The sequence below is a fragment of the Perca flavescens genome, chromosome 5 (assembly GCF_004354835.1).
Source record: "Perca flavescens isolate YP-PL-M2 chromosome 5, PFLA_1.0, whole genome shotgun sequence".
Taxonomy (NCBI): Eukaryota; Metazoa; Chordata; class Actinopteri; order Perciformes; family Percidae; genus Perca; species Perca flavescens.
This window is the reverse complement of record NC_041335.1, coordinates 12,929,718-12,950,955: the sequence shown is the minus strand read 5'-3', so window position 1 is coordinate 12,950,955 and position 21,238 is coordinate 12,929,718. Positions and strand designations below refer to the sequence as shown.

General features: G+C 41.2%; 1 protein-coding gene across 1 annotated transcript; it reads left to right on the top strand.

The window, feature by feature from the left end:
* Positions 1–3,875: 3,875 nt before the first annotated feature.
* brd3b (bromodomain containing 3b) lies at positions 3,876–19,943 on the top strand. Its single transcript, XM_028577631.1, is given in 13 exon segments — positions 3,876–3,983; positions 7,621–7,924; positions 10,970–11,081; positions 12,087–12,224; positions 12,333–12,477; positions 16,183–16,239; positions 16,242–16,351; positions 16,640–17,035; positions 17,377–17,505; positions 17,599–17,781; positions 18,033–18,265; positions 18,389–18,687; positions 19,759–19,943. Coding segments are annotated over 12 exon segments (2,013 nt in total). The 5' UTR covers positions 3,876–3,983; positions 7,621–7,832; the 3' UTR covers positions 19,878–19,943.
* The last annotated feature ends 1,295 nt before the right edge of the window (positions 19,944–21,238 follow it).

The following is a 21,238-nucleotide window of genomic DNA, read 5'->3' as shown; positions in this document are numbered from 1 at the left end:
GCTGGAGGCCCAGGCCATACTGCTGGGCCCGCTGGAGTGAAGGGAAGCCTGGCAGAACCAGAACCAGGACTGAGCGGAGCAGACTGTCACAGCCTGCTGAAGTTTAAATCAAACGTTTCCTAAAGGGAGTCTGGCAGGCCTCGGACTGTGGACGATGAAACATGACTTAAAGTCTCGTTAAATAAATAAATACATACAGAAATAAATGAATAAATAATGGAGGGGTGAGACTGCACATTTCAGTCCGTTTGGACTCAGATCTGTGAACTGATTATAATAAATATTCTTTGTATTAACAAACAACAAATTAGTCCCTTTGTTTTGTTTTTGTTTGTTGCACATGATGATAAAGCTACACTTTTAAATCACAAACAAAACTAACTTTAATATTTATATAAATGCTATAAGGAAGGAGACAAACGATCACATATTAGAGTTGATAAAAATAGACTCAAATGATAATTTACTATTTTGTGTTTTAATGTGGAAACATCTTGTATAAACGTACAGCACATTGTATTGCAGACTTGCTGATGTACAAAGTAAATCAATACAATTCAAATGTTTAAATTATTTAACATGAATTTTCAAATAAGTCACACCATTGTAGCCATTTTGCATGCAGTAGGCTAGACTAAGGTGAGTAGAGATAGTTCATTTTAAGTTTACTTAAGTGGAAGAATGTAACTAATAAACCTAGGGCTACTACGCATTACATTTTTAACATGAATAAGTAGATTATATTAATATTAAAAGCTTAAATTTTCTCTGGACTCGATCATAAATACATGTCTGACCTTTGGAAATGAACCAAAAAAACTAGCAAATCGCATGAGATTTTGACGATTTATAGTGATTTTATTTCTGTTAGACATTTACCTACATTGATGCTGATGCATTAAAGAGGAGTGGGTCCCCCCTGCCAAGATGGCGGCTCTATTGACGCATTCGTTCCAATGAACAACAGTAGCCAAGGCGACATCTAGTCAGTGTATAGATATATATTAATCTATGGCAGGGAAGGAGTTTGGAATATACTGTTCTTCTCTTTGGTCCATGGGGAATTGTTGGCATTGAGGAAAAGTATCGCCCCCAGCTGGTATAGCACCTTCATAATGCATGTAATGTTCACGCCTCGGCGCAATGGCAAAACGTGACACTGACACGCCAAACCCATAGACAGTAATATTAATGGACAAAGCGGACTTCCACGGAAACCAGTGAAGTCTATTATAAGCACTTTTCCAGTGATGGCTGTGCGTTACCAAATAATTTCTAATAAGGGAAGAAGTTCCACTCTCTCGATACTTCCAGCTTCTGAACTGGTTTCAGTTCCAGTGCAGAATGAATGGTGGTCTATGGAGCTATACCCCTCAAAATCCACTTTTCTTAGGATATATATTTTTTGTCTAGTAATTTGAATGTTTCATTTGAAAGGGGAGGATAAGAAAATACACACTGCTGAGTGTTTTAAAGTGGCTTTTTTGTTCAAAAAAACCTTTTAAAATGTCAGTGACGTCATATACATAAGGCAGCATGATGGCTCAGTGGGTAGCACTTCTGCCTCACAGCAAGAAGGTTCTGGGTTTGAGTCCAGGTCGTCCCAGGCCTTACTGAATTTGAATGTTCTCCCCGTGTTTGCGTGGGTTTCCTCCAGGTGCTCTGGTTTCTTCCCACCATAAAACATGCTAGGACTACAGTTGAAAATTAGCTGACTGGCTAACACTGGTGCATTTATGGAAATGTTGATTAATGTGCATTATCCTAATGAAATAAACGTACTTACATTGTACGGCCAGAAATACTGATTTACGGCCAACTCTGAGTCACTTCCTTTTTTCTCTCGAGGCATCGACAACACAGCTGACAGGTTAGGCTCTCCCTGTCAATACACGTGCTAGAAAGAGGTTTGCTAATGTTTTAAAGACCACGCCGAAATATTCACTCTAACATTCTGGTTCTGCTTCGGATGCCATTAAGTGGGATCTCTGGTTGTAATCAGTCCTTCACTGACCAATCAGCATTCATTAGCAGAATGCTAGCGTGTTATGGGCAACAACAACTCAACCTGTAAGGAATCGAAAGGACATAAGTACTCGTTCATTCAACTTTCGACCTATAATCCATGTTGAACTTGCAAAAACTACGATCAAATATGAGATTTGTCAACGGCAACCAGGCGAAAAAGACAAATTTAGCTGTCTAGCGCCATAGATCACCCCCAGTGGAACTCTGATGGAACTGCAACTAAATTTGGTACAATGGAGCTATATAGGGAGTGAAATGGCTCTCCGTAGACCGGCTCTGGTGTTACTGCGCAGCCTCCAACTGAGCTTGACAACGTAGATGTGATGTGAGCAACCTGTCTGAAAGTTGGAAGTCTTCTGGTAGCTGTGCCAAGAGAAATCTCAATCATTCCCAATCTTACAGAGACGGAGAGCGTAGGTATATGTTAGGAGATAACATAGGCACAGGCTAATAATTGCTAACTAAAATGCTAGTTAACATTAGTAATTAAACTTAAACAACTAATGTGAGTCGAAACTGCCTGCAAGCTTCTCCTGACTATACGGTAATTTGTCTACTATGCGACAGAAAGTCACGTGGTTATGACACAATCGTTAGCCTATTTTTACAAAAACGTCTGCTACTGAGCCATAATGTGAAATACAAGGTAATGGAGCATTTTATGCATTGTTGTGTTTCTTTAGAAATAAACAGTTGACAAATAGAGTCTTTAAACGATTCACATGTAAAGGTATTCGCTGTCAAAGTGACACCAAAATGAATGGCAGTCAATGGAATGCTAATGGCAGGTGATGGCTTGTTAGCATCAAAATGTTTCCATAGGAGATACTCTTTATGGATGCTTGCTTACCCCCTTGGCCAAACCCAATGGACCAGCGGGTGTATTACACGCTTAGGCGATACTGGATTGATATTTTCATACACAGAAATATATGTGCTAATATGTAGGCTACAGTAGCAGAAATTTTAGTTTATTATTTGCTGTTAGGAAGCTGATGGGTTCAAATAAATATCATCTTTGTTTTATGTGTCCAAAAAATTATATAGTCATATATTGGTTCTTTTGGCACATTTTCAGCTGTCAGCATGAAACCACAGGATAAACCTTTTCACTCATAAATATTTTATAAAGGTTAAATAAAAAGTAAGAAACAAATGATCTATGCATCTATAAATACTAAAAGAGTATCCAAATAAATGTGTGTTTAGATCACAAAATATTCTTGTTTGAATTCCCCAGTTCGTCACTGTTAGTTCATATGACTGAACACAGTCTGATGAATCGATATAAAGATCAGTTATTTATTGATCAGGAAATATTTGCAGCGCAGACCAGGCCGCGATATTACGAATCCCACTATGGCCACGCCAAGACCCGCCCTTCAATAGCGTTCACACACTACTATTGGCCAGGCGTCCATGCTTACATTCACAGGTCCTAACCCCTGACCAATCCCCTAACCCTAACCTTAACCACTCGAGGTGAAATGCCTAACCCCAACCAATCGAGCTGCTTCGAAGGGTGGGTCTTGGCGTGGCCATAGTGGGATTCGTAATATCGCGGCCTGGTCTGCGCTGCAAATATTTGCGACCGGGCCTCAGGTTCTCTGCATGCTGGGTGACGTCGCCCTATTGAACCAGGTAAACCTTCCCAGCCGTCCAGTCATCACGCCAGCCAGTCACTGCAATTCAACTAACTCAACGGCCAATCACAGCACTTCACATCACCCAGCAACAAATCATAACCCGTAAATACCCTGCAGCCAATCACAACAGCTCTGCCACCCGGCCAGCCAATCCGACCACAACAACATCCATGATGCTGCTCTCCACTGCGCCTGCGCAGACGGTAGACAGCTGATAACTCATCTATTATGCTACTTCGCTAAATAAAAAATCTTCAAGAAAACTGACCGGAGCCCGTCGCTGGACGCACCGGAGGACCGAGACACAAAGTAAACACGCCTCTCTGACCGGTACCGGGGGGTTAGCGGTTAAACTGAGCGGAGGGTGTGCGGAATGTGTCGGTTTGTGTCGGAGCCTGGCTGGCCGCTCGGCGCCTTCAGACAAAGCTCAAGCTAACAGGCTAACGGCTTATTAGCTAGCCAAACACCGAGCGGTAACATCTGCAAAGATTGAATCTGTGAGCCCATTGATCTGCTCGGTGTGCGTCTTATAACAAACAAAAGTCAAGATACCCCCTTCAACACACGCTCACATATCAACACGGCCGCTAATATTTAATATTAACGACATTTACGTCTTTGGTAAGTAGCCTAGCTCAATTAGCTAGCCACCTAGCTTATATTTTGCCTTGGCTTGCCCGCCATCTTTTTAAAGCAAGATAAATGGGATGTTTCGTTATCTTGCAAAACATCCACACCTGAGCAGGTGGAGCAGTTAGCGCGGGGTTTTATGTGTAATTCAGCAGTAAATAACCGGGGGAGGGTGTGTGTCTGTGGATGGTGTCGCTGTTGACGGGATTTGTTGAGTTTGTTGGTCGCAGCGGTGTCTGTTAGCAGTTAGCTCGCTCGTTAGCCGCTGAACCGCAGCAGCATGCAGGCAGAGCGAGCAGCCGCCGGACTATAACATCTGTTGATCCGTGCAGGACTTTACTGTGAGCGGACTGTTTAGAGACGATGTGACCGGCAGGTAACGTTAAAGGTTATCTGCTGCTGTAGCAGAGCTGCAAGGAAACGCTGAACTAAGCTGTGTGTTTTCAGTGTTTAACACTGCTGCAGGTATTCATGCACGACTGTTGTTAGTGATTTACAGAGGTGGAAGACTTACTCAGATTATGTATTGCAGTAAAAGTAGGAAAAACAGTGTTGTAGAGTTACAAGTTGCTTGTCAGTTACAAGTCCTGCATTCAACATCTTCCTTAAGTAATAGTACAAAAGTATTATCAAAATATACTTACCAAAAGTAAAAGTACTCATTATGCAGTGTAATTTATCTTATTTTATTGAATTATAATTATTGATGCAATAATGTGTTCATCACTTTTATGTTGCAGGTAGGGCTGGGCGATGTGGCCAAAATCTATTATCCCGATATAGGTCATTTTTTTATATCTAACGATATATATCACGATATAGCATGTTTTCTGATAATTTGATAATATATAATTAGTCTATATGAAATAGCCACCTGGTAAAGCCTATTATTTTGCATCCTCGCATGAACACTACGCAAGTACGGAGTATTTTCTCATTTTATTAAGAACTTGAATGCAAAATGAACACTGTAAGGATCAGAATGTAAAGCATTGTCCAAAGCACATCTCAATAGAAACTGTAGACATTTTTATATCATTTTGACACTATATCTCGTATACCGAAGTCTGTAGTTATATTAAGTACTTTGTACTCCTGTCACAATCTCTGCTGGAGAAACTTGGGATGAATGTTTACCTTCAGTGTTGATTGTCCCTTAGGGGGATTTGTTTTCACACACACAGGTCTAAAGTCAAATGACAGTAATAAAAGATTTTTAATTGTTGAAAGAAATTTCAGAATGTAGATGAAAGGATCAGGTGATAAATCGGCCAGTTGATTACTTATTTTTATAATCATTGAAATGTGCTGTTCCAGCTTCTCAAATATGATGATTTACTGCTCATCTTTCTAATAAATGATGGTAATGTGAAATGATCGAGTTTTGGACTGACAAAAAAAAGCAGTTTTGAGGATGTCACTGTGGGCTTGAAATTGTGATCTGAATTTTTTCATAGACTCACTAGGCTGTTTTTGAGTTGAGAAAATCTTCAGATTGACCAATAATTTGATGATTTAGAGTGAGTTTAAGACAATGAGAAAACAATCTAAAGATTAATTGATAATTACATTTTGCAACTTCTCAATATTTGTGCACGAACTGTATCAACTGAGGATACAGAGAGAAGCACAAAGTTGAAGATTTATCCTACTCTTAACAATTAATGTGTTCATAATTTTCTTGAAAAGCAAAGTAATAAAACAGTACATTAAAGTTTCAGAAAACTGTGACAAATGTGCTAGGTGACGTCTTCATGTGTCTTGTGTCTGACAAACCCAAAGAGATTCAGTTAAATGACTCACATTAAACAGTTTTTGAAAACATTGTTTTTTAAAGGCTAAACACAGCAAGTATGGATTGAAGCAAAATATTTTTAAATAGATTTTGAGTTATTGGAAATGTTTGGTTTGCACAAATCTGAAACAATCCTATGCAGCCCCCACTAAAATCTAATTCTACAATTAGTATAATACTAATAATGTCAGTGCAGCCTAACCTGTATCTGCAACCGTGCAGAAATAACCGCTTTAAAGAGAATGAATAGACATGCAAAAAAAAGCTGTGCAGCATTCGTATGTTGATTTAGAATTTGACTGTCAACGTTATGAAGCTTCAAGCTATTCGGTACAACCCTAACATTTAAAGTTTGATGATGATTGACATGATCTGGTGATCCTCAGGTTGTTTTTAAACACGTGTTACAACATGTGAACTACACAGGAAGATTTTATTATTATTCTAATAATAATAATAATTATTATTATTATTATTATTATTATTATTATCTGTCAGTGATTATTTGATTGCACCCACATAAACAAAACCATGTCCAAAGTTTGCAATATTATCTGAAATAATTTAAAACAAACTACAAAGTTGGATGTATTTTTTACATCGGGGAGATTTCTCAGTGCCGTCCTTATTTATATTGTTATTACCCCATTTCTAAAGTAATATTGGGCCGTCCTATCTTGGCGTGTGTTAGTCGGCTGATGTAGGCACACCGATAAAGACATCAGTCAGCCTATGGACTTTTGGGTTTGCAATTAGTTAACTTTAACTTAAGTCTAGTTAACTGCTTTCTGTCAGTCAGCCTGGCAGGCAGGTTAGCCAGCCTCTGTGCGTCTTTATATATATATAAAATAAAATATATATACATTTAATTGAAAAGGCCTAGCAAGCATATTTTATCAAGGGTAAGCTGTTACTTATAGTTTGTCAGGTGATTTGCCAAACTCGTTGATTTGTAATAGGCCCGTTTCCTTTGGAATATCTGGCACTTTTATTTTTTCCGTTATCGCAAATTTTGTAAATCTGTCAGACGCTTGACTTTTTTGACATCCAATAGTTGCAGTCAAGTAGCACTCACGTGGTCAAATGATTTTTGGTTTTAGTGCTTGAAACGTTAGATGACAGCTCTGGCGCCAGGAAGAAGTGACGCAAGCCGTGACATGTTTTTCCGTCTGTCTGTATATCGATTTCAGTACCTGTGACAGCGCCGCACCTAGGCTGCACCCCGCCTTTACACACACACACACACACACACACACACACACACACACACACACACACACACACAAACCATGCTCCTTCAGAGAATAACTAATTATAATGTTGATGCATGAATGAATTAATTACTATTGCTTATTTTGGGTTATGTTTAATAATGAAAAACAAAGTATTCAAATACTAATACTTCGCTGTGTGTACTGAACCTCTTCAATTTCTGTTTGAAAGCAGAAATATTTCAGATCAATTTTCTGATGGTTATCAACAGAAGAGAGAGCTAACGATGTCTCTCTCTCTCTGTCTCAGGTTGTGCGATGGGAGTTTGTCTCCACGGGGGAAACATCAAGCTAAAGAATCGACACCAACAACACCTGAACTGAACACACACTAAAACACCTGTGTGCACACACACACACACACACACACACACACCCTCGCACCACAGAGGGAGTTGTTTTTTCACCTTCAGGTCAGACACTGCCGTCCCACAGTGCATTGCTGCGTCACCGCCGTCCACCATGTCGGACGCCCCAGAGGCTGCGCCCCCCAGCCCCCCTACCCTTACCAACCCGGCCCCACCTGAGGTCACCAATCCCACCAAACCTGGCAGGTAAGAAACACTGAGACTCCTTCAGTAATCACACTTCTCAATCTGCCATCATTCTTAGTCATCTCCATCGTAGTTTATTGGTGTCAGAGTTGTGATGTTGTCACGTGGTGATGCAGTTGGTGTGTTCAAAGACAGCATCTGAGATTGGAGAGTTTGCTGCTGAAAAGGACCCTCCCCCTTACAATACTTGTTGTTTTGACCTTTTATTTTATGATTTTATCATTACCAGTGTTTTCCCTATATTTTATTTTATTTAATTTTTTATTTAACCAGGTAGGCCGTTGAACAGGTTCTCATTTGCAACGGCGACCTGGCCAAGAAAAGCATAAGCATACAAGACAACATACAGTTTCACATTAAATATAGTGCAAGAAAACACAATACATTAGGCTACAAAGGTAATGATTAAGCAGGCAGTTTAAAGCCGGCGCAAAGTGAGGTGTACGTAAGTCAATGGATATGATAAAGTGGTACGGTGATTAGGGTTGCAAAGGGGTGGAAATTTTCTGGTAAATTTCCAGAAACTTTCCATGGAAAGTTTAGCTGGCGAATATTGGAAACATTCCAATTTAGAAACTTTCATGGGAATTAACGGGAATTAATGGGAATAAACTGGATATTTTTTATATTGCTTTCGCAGGAAAGTTTAGCTGGGGAATTTTGGAAACATTCCAATTTTGATTTTCTATGGTTAGTGGGCTATACAATTAACACACATAGGTTAATAATAGCAATGGGTTATGTATCCCCCCTCCAAAAAGTATGTAATGCTGATTACTGGATGCGTGCATGTCATTGACGAATATAGGGAGGACATTTTTTTTTTCCAACTATATTTAAGTTCCCTCTTATAGACCAACAGTATTATAACAAGCAATATAAAAAATATCCAGTTAATTCCCATGGAAAGTTTCCAACTTTGAAAATTCACGGAATTTTGCAACCCTAATTGTGATGACCTAATATACATGAAAAGACTATAACATCTATAACATTGCTGAGATGTAGTAAAGAGTCAGAATACAGTTAGTGCAAATTAAATTGTGGTCAAGATAGTGATTTGGATCCAGTGATCAGCTATAACGCAGTATATATAAATAGATAGTCTATATGAATGCTGAGAAATAGTGAAGTCAATAATACAGTTAGTGCAAGATGTAATCTAGATAGGGATGTGGATCAGTAATAACACAGTAAACATGAACGGACAGTCTAATATGCATTAAACATACAACGCCGCTGCTAAATGATTAGCACCGTTGCTATAAAACTCTCCCCCCAAAACTTGCTATCTCTTCTTTAAGCAGCCAGAGTCGGGGACGAGCGAGGATTAGTAATAAAACACACCCAGACCTTGTCACTGTTGAGTAGTGTGGATTTTTGGTCATTCTAAAGCGCAGTTGGCGGCAACAAAGGCTCTGCTGCTTGTACCGCGAAGCGTTAGGGACGACTCTGGACATGACACATATTGGAGGTGCTAGAAACCTCAGAAGCAAATATCAGATCAAATTCACGGTTTATTAATGAATGTAACATTAGGCCTGTGATGGTGTGGGTTTTTACTGGGCTATGTTTTCTGTTATTTGATTATCTAAAGAAAAATTTGTAATGTGGCAACAGCTGACAGTGTTTGTTACTTCCGCAATTAACTAACATTGGGGGCATCAGTTATCTCCATTTCTTCCACATGTTCATTAAACACCTAACGGAAATTAGGGCTGCTCGATTATGGAAAAAATAATAATCACGATTATTTTGGTCAATATTGAAATCACGATTTAACACGATTACTCATTAACACTTGGATATAATGGATAGTGTCTAGGGTATAATCTGTTAGTGTCCTTTATCTCACAGAAAGAGTCTTTGGATAAAATAAAATCTGTTTTACTACTGTGAGTCGGTTCAACTTTACAGATATCACACATAATGTTACACAGCTAATGAACAGTTCCACAGACATCACACAATGTGCTTCTCACATCACATGTTCACTAACTATGACCACTACTACTGTTATTACTAAACATTGTGTCAAAAAATATAAACAATAATGTCTCCGTCAGTGGGCTTATTTGCTAGCTAACCTTAGGAAAAATCCAGCACATAGACGGTACTTTAGAGTAACGTTACGTGAAACAGGTGATTTAACGTCCCTGCTCATTTACATACAGTTTAACAACAAAACTAAATGCTGAGGGAACATAACTATGTTTTTTCATGTTGTTTTTGAGCAGTATGCCTATGCACCCCCACTAAGCTGGAAAACGTTTTAAACTGTAAGTGAATACAGTGTGTTGGGGGAATACAACGTCTATAGACAGTATACTACAGCGGGGGGGGGCAAAGGCAGAGGGACCGCAGGGTTAGCTAACGTTAGCTGTTCCCAGACAACTGAGTTGGTTTTGCCTTTTTTTTGCTCACCAAACAAGTTTTTAAATTCCAGCGGATGATATGCACACGACTTGCCTCCCTGACTGGCTTCGGGAGGGGCGGATGTGCACTTGCGGATCTGGGCGTGAGAGACAAGACAAAATAAGAGTGTTGTTGCAAAACAGAACATGGCAAAATAATCGTTCTTTCTCGATTATACTATTTTGGTGATCGTTGGGAGCCAAAATCGAAATTTGAAATCGAAATTCAATTAATTGCACAGCCCTAACAGAAATTCAAATATATTTCAACTTGTGTATTTTTTGTCATTTTTGGCCAATGTTAACGGACCTAAAGGTTTTATCTAAATGTGATCGCTGAAAATCTCTGTACACTTAGCTTTTTGGTCAAATTATATATTTTTGAATATTCACTTGACTGTCTAGGGGAAACATTGAACATCAGCATAATTAGATCAAGATAAATATGATGTGATGATGGCAAAGGGTTTTGATACATGGCTGTTGTGAACTCTGTTGATCAACCAATGTCCAACATCAGCCAAACAAGCTGTACAAACAAATGAAAAAGTAGATTTGACACCGCTCCCTCCACAGTGGTGAAAGCAGGAGTTGAACATTATGTTGTGCTCTGTGTGTTTGTGTCCATCAGAAAGACCAACCAGCTGCAGTACATGCAGAATGTGGTGGTGAAGACTCTGTGGAAGCATCAGTTTGCCTGGCCTTTCTACCAACCTGTCGATGCCATCAAACTCTGCCTGGCAGTAAGTCACTGCCCACACCTGACGACAGTTCGTTCAACAACGAGTAGTCCCAGTCTGTATCCTCCCCGTCCTCGTACCTCTTGTGGAGACATTTTATTGCTAACAAGCCATCACCCGCCGTTAGCATTCCATTGACTGCCATTCATTTTGACGCCACATTGACAGCGAATAACTATATATCTGACGCGTTTTAAAGACTCTATTTGTCCATTGTTTATTTAAAGAAACACAACAATGTATAAAAAGGCTCCATCACCTTGTATCTCACGTTATGGCTCCGTAGCAGACGTTTTTGTAAAAATAGGCTAACAATTGTGTCATAACCACGCAACTTTCTGTCGCATAGTAGAGGAATTACCGTACAGTACAGGAGAAGCACGCAGGCAGTTTCGACTTAGATTAGCTGTTTAAGTTTAATTACTAATGTTACCTAGCATTTTAATTGGCAATAATGAGCCTGTGCCTATGTTATCTCCTTACATATACCTACGCTCTCCTTCTCTGTAAGATTGAGAATGATTGAGATTTCTCTTGGCGCAGCTACCAGAAGACTTACAACTTTCAGACCGGTTGCTCACGTCACATCTACGTCGTTCTCTCTAACGTCTAACGCTCAGCCATCACTGGAGAAGTGCTTCTAGTAGACTGATCTCCGTGGAAATCTATGGCGTCATATTGTCCATTTCTTTAACTGTATATGGGTAAATTGAGACTGATAGCTAGAATCTGTCCAATCTGGGGTTTGTCTTGCACGACTATTTTGCAGCGGCTCTGTGCAGAGTTTAGCGCCGTCCATGACGATTCTGATGGGTTTAAAGAAATGCCATTAAACAAGAGCACGTTTTCCTCCCATCCCTGAATGCTGTGTGGAGTAGCCAGACCCTCCTTCAGTGCGCGTTGGAGGAGGGTCTGGCAAAGCGAGACTAGGGGGGTATACAGAGCCAGGCTAGCTCTTTCTCTTTGTTTCCAGTCTTTATGCCAAGCTAACCTCATCCATGTTTCCAGGACTACCACAAGGTGATCAAGAACCCGATGGACATGGGAACCATCAAGAAACGTCTGGAGAACAATTATTACTGGAGTGCCAGTGAGGCCATGCAGGACTTCAACACCATGTTCACCAACTGTTATATCTACAACAAGGTACACACGTCTCTGTGATCAGTTCAGGTGGTGACAAAAGGAAGAAGGCAGGGTTTTATGGCTGCCACTAGATGTTGCTGAAGAGTTCTTTGTGTTTGTGTGTTTTAGCCTACAGATGACATCGTCCTGATGGCTCAGGCTTTAGAGAAAATCTTCCTGCAGAAAGTCGCTCAGATGCCTCAGGAAGAAGTTGCTCTGCTGCCTCCAGCTCCCAAAGGCAAGAGCAAGAGCAAACCCGCTGCTGCTACTACAGGTAATACTGCAGTACTAATACGGCTATATACTGCAGGTATATAATACAGTACTACTGTAGTGCTCAGGATTTGCACAAGGTGCTTAAAGTACTTGGAATTTTTTTGAGGGGAAAAAATTAAATTGAAAGTACTGGAATACCTCTAAAATAGCCCTTTTTTAACAAGATACCTAAAAAGTCCATGACATTCAAATAAACCACATAATGCTGTCTTATATTTGGACCAAAGTTTTGTTTATCAAGACATTATAATTGATGTGAATTATGCTCAGAATCCGATATCACTGAATCGCTCCACTGCACTCACCTTCTCCTTCCTTCCTCATTTTGATGAGCGAAAAACCAGGTGGTGTCACATGGGCTATGCACTTTGTCTGAACAACTGGCTTATGGAGGCAGGGGCTTGCAGTACAGTACTCGCTACTACTTTTAACTAGGGCTGCAGCTATCGATTCTTTTTGTAATCGATTAATCTAGCACTTTATCGATCGATTAATCGGATAATTTGTTTTTGCGTTTTTAAACAACCCAAACTAGGGAAAAAAAGCAACATTTTCGGAAAAAAGCAACATGTATTGCCTACATTGTTTACAATATCATCTCTCAAACTAAACATATTAAGTGCATTTAAGTGCCATATTACATTGTTTTTAAAGATTTTTTTTTCAAATGATATCAACCTCAAACTAAGGCATACATTAAACATACACAAACATTACATTAAGTTGTGCAACTTAACTTTCAGAACTACAAGTTTCAACCTGAGACTGATCTGTATACAGTAGGCCTATGTGTAAATATTAGTTATACTCAACCTATTTTCATTTATATATTTGATTATAGTGTCCCACAGCTCTGTTACACTTATGCTATTAGGTCGTTGATCAGCTGTTTCTCCGAAGGAATAGTCAATGCGTCAGCTCTTTAGATCAGATTGTGGTCACCACTACGTATTTCCTTGTCTTTGATTTTGGTGGTAGTTGTGTTTGGTGTAGTTTCATCGTCCATACTTTTGTCGGGTCCGCTTTGTGGAATGGAGGATTAAGTTAGACTCCATGTTTTCTGTTGAGATGCTGAAGCACTGACGTCGTGCTATTATTGTGGTAAGCTAGTTTGATTTTGCAGTAGACATACTGAACAGAGTTTTAGTTTTAATTACGTTTGAACTGATTCCAAACTTTGGACACTTTCTGTCGTTTTCTCCAGCCTGTCTCTTCTTTTAGCCACTCGCCATTTACGCTCTGGCATGTGTCGCCAGCAGCAGACTGAGCCGCGTCTGTGCGACAGTAATAATGCTCCATGCGGAAACACCGTCCGTCAGCGATACAACGTTGTTAACATTGATTTAACGAAGCTTCGAGGCAAGTCATTTTGCATCGAGGATTTTTTGTAATTGAATTATTCAAGTTATTCGAGGAATCGTTTCAGCTCTACTTTTAACATACTATCTGCATTTTACAAGCACTCTTAGAACTATTTTGTCCTAACTAAAGCGGTGTTGACAGAACTACAACAAATAATCACTGTGGTGTGACTGTAGGGGGAGAATGTCCTGCCCTGTGTGTCACCATGGCAGCTTGAAAAACACCCGTTGTGGAGTTTTGAGCCCTCGGTGTTGTTTGTCAGTTGATATTTAGTCAGTTTGGTCGTGTACGTGTGTGCATGTATATGTCTGCAGCTAAACAAAATTGTGTTATTATGCGGTTATATTTCAGTCAATCAAAATGTACCTTTTTCAATTCTCTGATTGATTGATTTTGTGTCTCCAAATCTGACATTGCTCACTCAGGAATGTGGCACAAATATAACGCATTTATTACGTTATATTATTTTTCCATTACATTGTACCTGCTCTGCTCGACTCGCCTCGACTCTACTTGCCTTTTTGGTTTTCATTCCAGTCCATTATGGAAAAAAAAGTCCCTGGTACCTGCTAACGGATAAATTTTTTTTTTTAGTATCCCCTCCGTAGAGGTTCCAAGCAAGCTGAGGCGATACCAAAAGGTGACTTGAAAACCTGCAGACTACTGATTGGTCAGAGAGAATCGTCACTAATCACTGCGTCATCATTGCTAGCGACAGACGGGGGTGTCCTGAACAAACCATCCATTTTTAAATAGTTTGGACAGCTGTGTTTTTATTTAAATTTTTTCATTTTTGCTGCCTCCGAGAATCAAAAACAACACACCTTCAACGTTCTATGTGTGTGTTGCGTTAGGTCACGACAGTTTCCTGTGTCGTCGCTATGACGACCAGCCACGCTCGCCTCACGCATGAGGCGGTACTAAATTTGCAATGGAAAATGGAGGACGATATGGATGGCGATAAAACGATAACGATATGTCTTGCGATAGATATTGATAGAAAATGCGGTCGATAAAACGTTCAATAACTTGTTTTTTTTTCCGTTGGAAGAAACCAGAGGTTGTGAAGCAAGTTTGATTGCATGAACAGATGTCCTTACTCTCTGGTAACCTAGCAGCGTAGGAAGTGACCCTCTTAACAGCCAATCATGTAACAGTATCAAGTTTGGTTGCGCCACATCGCTGTTTTGTGTTGGGTTTTTCAATAACCGAACCAGCGGCGTGGAGTGATAAGTGGAAAGTGAGTGCCGCAGCGAACGAGGAAATTGTTGATAAAACGGGATAAGTCAGTGTGGCAGTTTTGGGGATTTTATAAGTCTGACCGTAGTCAGACCAATGTCGTCAGCAAATTATCCAAGACCGTCGTCCCCACCAACACTGGTAATACCACAAACTTGTTTTACCACGTTAGCCGAGCTCACACTTTGGAGCACAGCTGTATTAGGCAGCAACGCCCAACAACATCTGCAGCTGCAACACCGCACGAGCAGCAGACCGCCATGGAGAGGTACTCTGCATCAGCGCCTTACTAAACGCTACAAAGAAATAACAGAGGCAGACATGCTGGGCACTGTCCAGAAGCCAGGTTACCAACCTAGCACTAAACCTGCAGAAAATAGTTATTTTCAGGTTTCTTATAGTTAACACTTTGCACTATTTTATTACACTTTATTAAGAATTTCTTACTTATTCTTTAATTTTGCACCTTAATGTTAAGAGATAATTAAGTGTTTTAGACCTATGTTTACATTTTAATTATTTTGGTGTTTTCCATGGTTGTGTTGACATTTCTGCTTTTATAACTGAAGGGATTATAATCAGAGGAAGGTTAAGTTGTTTAAATTTAATATATTTTTCTCCCGGTCCTTATTTTAAATACATCATAAAAATTATCAATAATAATCTATGCAACCTGTGATTGCTGCATAAACTGTGTTGTTCGTAACTGAAAAATTAATAAATGAACCTTGTGTTTTAAAAAAAGAAAATATATTAATTATCGATATCGACCGATATGAAACACTTATATCGTGATACAGTTTTCAGCCATATCGCCCAGCCCTACGGGGCACCGCGGTTGAGCCGAGCCGGTACTAGTAGTGGGTAAGCGCCATAATACTGCTGCTACTACAGGTACAGTTCTATAGTATTACTGCAGTAGAGCGCTGTATAGAATTGTAGTGGAGTGCAGGTGGTGAGACTGAAGCTTTAGTGAAATCTCAATGTTATTGTTAGTGGTTAGTGAAATCTCAAAGTAGAATAAAAAAAAACGTTTTCATATATTACTGTGTTGTACCTAATTCCAGAACTAACAATACTTTTCTCTCTGTGTCTCTCTCAGTGAGCCAGCAGGCAGAGTCCTCAGCCTCCCCCCCCCCTCCTACCCCTCTCCCTCCCCCTCTCAGACACCAGTCATCTCAACCACGCCCACACCTGTCCAGACCACACCCCCTGTCTCTGCCCCACAGCCCCCGGCAACCATGATGCCGTCTGCACAGCCCGTCGTAAAGGTAACAGATGTGTGACCTAAAATATAAAAGATAACTTTTCTGTCCATCTATCTGTCTCCAGCCTCTATCTCTTTTTCTACTTGTCTTGCTAGCCTTTTCTGTACCCGTGTGTCTCCCTGTCTCTCTTTCTCCCTGTCTTTTTCTCTCTACCGGTCTGTCTCCACCTGTGAACCTTTTGTGTCTTTCCCTCTATCTATCTCTCTTAACTTGTTTCTTTCTACGTGTCTCTACCTGTGTGTGTCTGTGTCTCTCTCCCTGCTTGTCGTCATACCTGTGTGTCTCAAACAGAAGAAAGGTGTGAAGAGGAAAGCCGACACCACCACTCCCACCACATCGGCCATCTCTGCCGGCCGTGCAGACTCTCCATCCGCTCAGGACACCAAACAGCCCAAACTAGGCTTGTCCCGTCGCGAGGCCGCCGCCCGACCCGCCAAGGCCCGCAGGGAGACGGTGGAGGAGGTGCCGGGGGGTGAGGTGGGAGGCGGCGGAGGCGGTGCCGGGAGGAGTAAGGGCGGTAAGCTGGGTGAGCAGATGAAACACTGCGACGCCATCCTGAAGGAGATGCTCTCTAAGAAACACGCCGCCTACGCCTGGCCCTTCTACAAGCCAGTGGACGCCGAGGCACTGGAGCTGCACGACTACCATGACATCATCAAACACCCCATGGACCTCAGCACCGTCCGGGTAATGCTCAAATGACATCATCACATACAAAACACACTTCCATTACATCACAACACCCCATTTCAGTATTTTGCCAAAATAAAACAATAAAAAAACTATATATTGTGCAGCCCCAGTTTGGGGTCCTACTTGTTAAGTGCCTTTCCTTTCTTAAATATTTTTAATTCTACATCGTTACCTTTGTTGGTGCATTCTTTGGTGTGTTACCACAGCATTCATACCACTGCACAGGAGATGGTGCACATATTGGTGTAGAGACAATTCTGTAACCTTCAGAGCTGCCAGCCTTGACTCTTTTATTCTTAATTTTTAATATTTCTCCCCTCTCTCCACCCCAACAGAAAAAGATGGATAAAGCAGAGTACAGTGATCCTCAAAGTTTTGCGACTGATGTCAGGTTAATGTTCTCCAACTGTTACAAGTACAACCCGCCAGACCATGAGGTGGTGGCCATGGCCCGCAAGCTGCAGGTATGCAAAACCTCCAGAACTTTATAGAACCTTCCAGAACATTAACCTCATTGGTTGGTAGTCATTTAACATTAATCTCTCGCTCGCTCTCAGGATGTGTTTGAGATGCGTTTTGCTAAGATCCCAGATGAGGGCCTGGAAGCATCAGTCCCATCTACAACACCATTGGTCAGTAAAAGCACCGCCTCCTCTGACAGCAGCAACAACTCCTCCTCCGACGAATCGTCCGACTCAGAGGAGGAGCGAGCCACGCGATTGGCTGAGCTACAGGAGCAGGTTGGTGCTGCCGACCAATCACAGGTCAAGAACATCCTGGTTTTCTTCTTTTTTAATATCATTGTAGATTTAATGAAAGTTGAGAAATTCTGTTTTATAATTTTATATTCAATTGTTATTTTTGATATAAAATTACTGATCCTAGATATTCATGTGATTTTATATCAATTTCTAGAATAATTTACCAGCTGAAGGAGTTACTAAATATTGATTAGATGTTAAAGGTATTCATAGTTAGTATATTCCACCAGTTGAAGGCGGTGCACGAGCAGCTGGCCGTCCTGTCCCAGGCTCCAGTCAGCAAGCCAAAGAAGAAGAAAGAGAAGAAAGACAAGGAGAAGAAGAAAGAGAAGGAGAAAGACAAAGGGAACAAGGGCAAGATGGAGGAAGAAAAGAAGCCCAAGGCTGCTGCTCAGCAGCCCAAACCAGCCAATCAGAAGAAAGCGCCAGCCAGGAAAGCCAACAGCACGGTAACCGCCACGAGGTACGATTAAATCAATTAGTTCCCCTTTTCTTGGAATCAAAGGTGAACAATTTTGATATTCTCCGTTGGGAATTTAAATTTAGAGTTTGACCAATCAGAGTGACTCTCTGTGTGTGTTTCCAGGCAACCTAAGAAAGGCAGTAAGGTGTCGGGCGGTGGCTCGGCTAATGGAGATGACGGTGAGGAGTCATCGCTGCCGATGTCTTATGACGAGAAGCGCCAGCTGAGTCTGGATATAAACCGGCTGCCGGGGGAGAAGCTGGGCCGTGTTGTCCACATCATCCAGTCCAGAGAGCCGTCGCTGAGGGACTCCAACCCCGACGAGATCGAAATCGACTTTGAAACCCTCAAACCCTCCACACTTCGAGAGCTGGAGCGCTACGTCAAATCCTGCCTTCAGAAGAAGCAGAGGAAGCTACTGCGTAAGTATAGAGTACTAATATACTACTGTTGTCTGTATATCATACCAACCGTGACATGATTGTGAAATTACTGCAGAGTAATTATAGTCTACTATTACACAATGGTCTTCTGTCATGCTCAAATTTGGCCTTTGTTGCAATTGTACTTGACCTTTGTGACACTCTGACATGATGTTTGTCACACTCGGGTATTGCCTCCCCTCTCCCCGAGTATAATCCTGACGCTGCTTGGATATTTCGGGTATGGCATCTACTCGTAATTAAAAGTTTATATCCTTGGCACTACTTGGTAGGGGTGTAAAGATTCACAGATACGAATTGTTATCCGGTTGTATAATCACAGGTACAACTAGACTGATATACAGACCCCTGGATCAATCTAAATGGACCAAGAACCGGCCGATGGCCCGATTCTAGCGGTACAAATCGGTTGATTAAAGCTTTGTTGTCAATTCAACAAAGCTGCTGCTGTGTGTGCAATGCTGTTGAAATAGACGGGTGTGTGTTTATGTATGTATGTGACTCTCTCACTTCTCCCTCGCTCACCAGCTCCCCACGCACACACCAGCGCACAAGTATAAACATCAGGCCACTTGTATGCGGAGAAAGCTGGAGGCAGCAAAAAACACCGCTGGCTAAACTATTTAAAATGCCGTCTGTCGCTAGCAATGCAGTGATCAGTGGCGATTCTTTCCGACCAATCTGTAGCCTGCAGGATTTCACGTCACCTTTTCGTCTCGCCTCAGCTCGCTTGGAACCTCGACTGAGGAGGTACTAAAAAAAGTACCTATTAGAAGGTACCAGGTACTTTTTTTCGTAATGGAAAACCAAAAAAGGCGAGTCGAGCAGGTACCATGTAATGGAAAAGCGCCATAATATGGCCTACTCAGGTATTGCCTTGGCACTACAGGGTTGCACATTTCTGCCACAGGGTTTCTAGTAGTTAGCAGGTCAAATTTCATGACATGTATCTGTTTATCAACCTCTCTCTCTCTCTCTCTCTCTCTCTCTCTCTCTCTCTCTCTCTCTCTCTCTCTCTCTCTCTCTCTCTCTCTCTCTCTCTCTCTCTAGAGAAGGCAGCTGGAGGCGGGGCCTCGGGAGGCGGGGCTAGTCGTTTGAGTGGCAGCTCCTCTTCCTCCTCTGATGACAGCTCCTCAACAGGAACCTCCTCTTCCTCCGACACAGACTGAACACACACACACACACACACGCAGTACACGAACAGAAACACACAGTACACACACACACACACACATTACTGAACACGCACACACAGAGGTTTATACACACACACAGCTCAATCTATAAAGTTAACACATGCATATATACATTAATGCACACATCCATGTAAACTTCCATCCTGAACAAACACAAACAAAAGACAGAGATACACACTCTGAACTTACAACACACACACACACACACACACACGCCCAGACTTGGAGACTGTATGTAAATAGGCTGCCCTGTTTTTTAGCTCCTAGTGTCGTTTTTTTTTTTTCTGGAGGAATGCCGACAGATAGAAGGGAAGAAGAAAGAAACAACTTCCCAGCGAGAGAAGAAGAAGGGAGGGAGACATGGTAGAGAGACGGGCTGTCTGTCTGTCTGTCTGTCTGTCTGAGAGTTGTATTGATCTTCTCTCACACAACGCTCGAGCATCATTGCCATGGAGGCTTTCTTCTTCTCCTTGGACGGCCGGCTGTGACCCCTGACCTCTGAAAACATTCCAGAAGCATCTATAGAGCATCATGGAGGAGGAGGAGGTGATCTCAGTGGGTTTTACTCTGATTAAGGTTTTGGATATTGATTGAATGGAAGTTGAACTTGAAGAGCTACCTTTGGTCCACAAAGTTCTGAGCATCATGGGACACATGGGAGCCAATCAAGTTCTTACATTAGAGTGTAGTTCACATCTGCAGTAAATCTGTAACCAGTGAAACTGTTTAACTTCAGATTGGAGATGATCCAGTCCTGATCAATTATGATCAAATATCAACTCTTTGCTTTATGACGTCCACAAATCAACTTGAATGGACTTGAAACTTGCTGCAGAGAAAAGCTCTTAAATAATCCACTTTTACATCCACTCAGTGTGCTTATTACTTTTCTTTAAAGAGTATCTGAACTTTAAATCCACCAGGTTAAACTGTCCGTATGGTCAATTTATCATTCTGGTCTTAGTCTGCACAGTCTGTTTTTTTTTTTTTTTTTTTTTTTTCAGTGAAAATCCAGTTATTCTTTTAAAGACCAAAAGATGTCTTTAAAATGATGGTGTTACCTCTGATGTGTCTTTGGTCTGGTCCCATAGACAAATATATAGAACAGAAATCAATTCTTCCTGCTCAACACACGAGTCACATACTGAGTCTGGATGTCAAACTGACCTCAGAGCTGTCATATATGTGTCTTTAGTATGGAGATGTGATAAGAGATGAGACAGTAGTTTGGTCAGAGGTGTGTTACGTTGCTGCTGTAGACAGCTCCACTTATTAAATCTGTGACCGAAGAAGATGGTTTAAACTTGTGCTGTCATTAGTTGTCTGCTAACTGC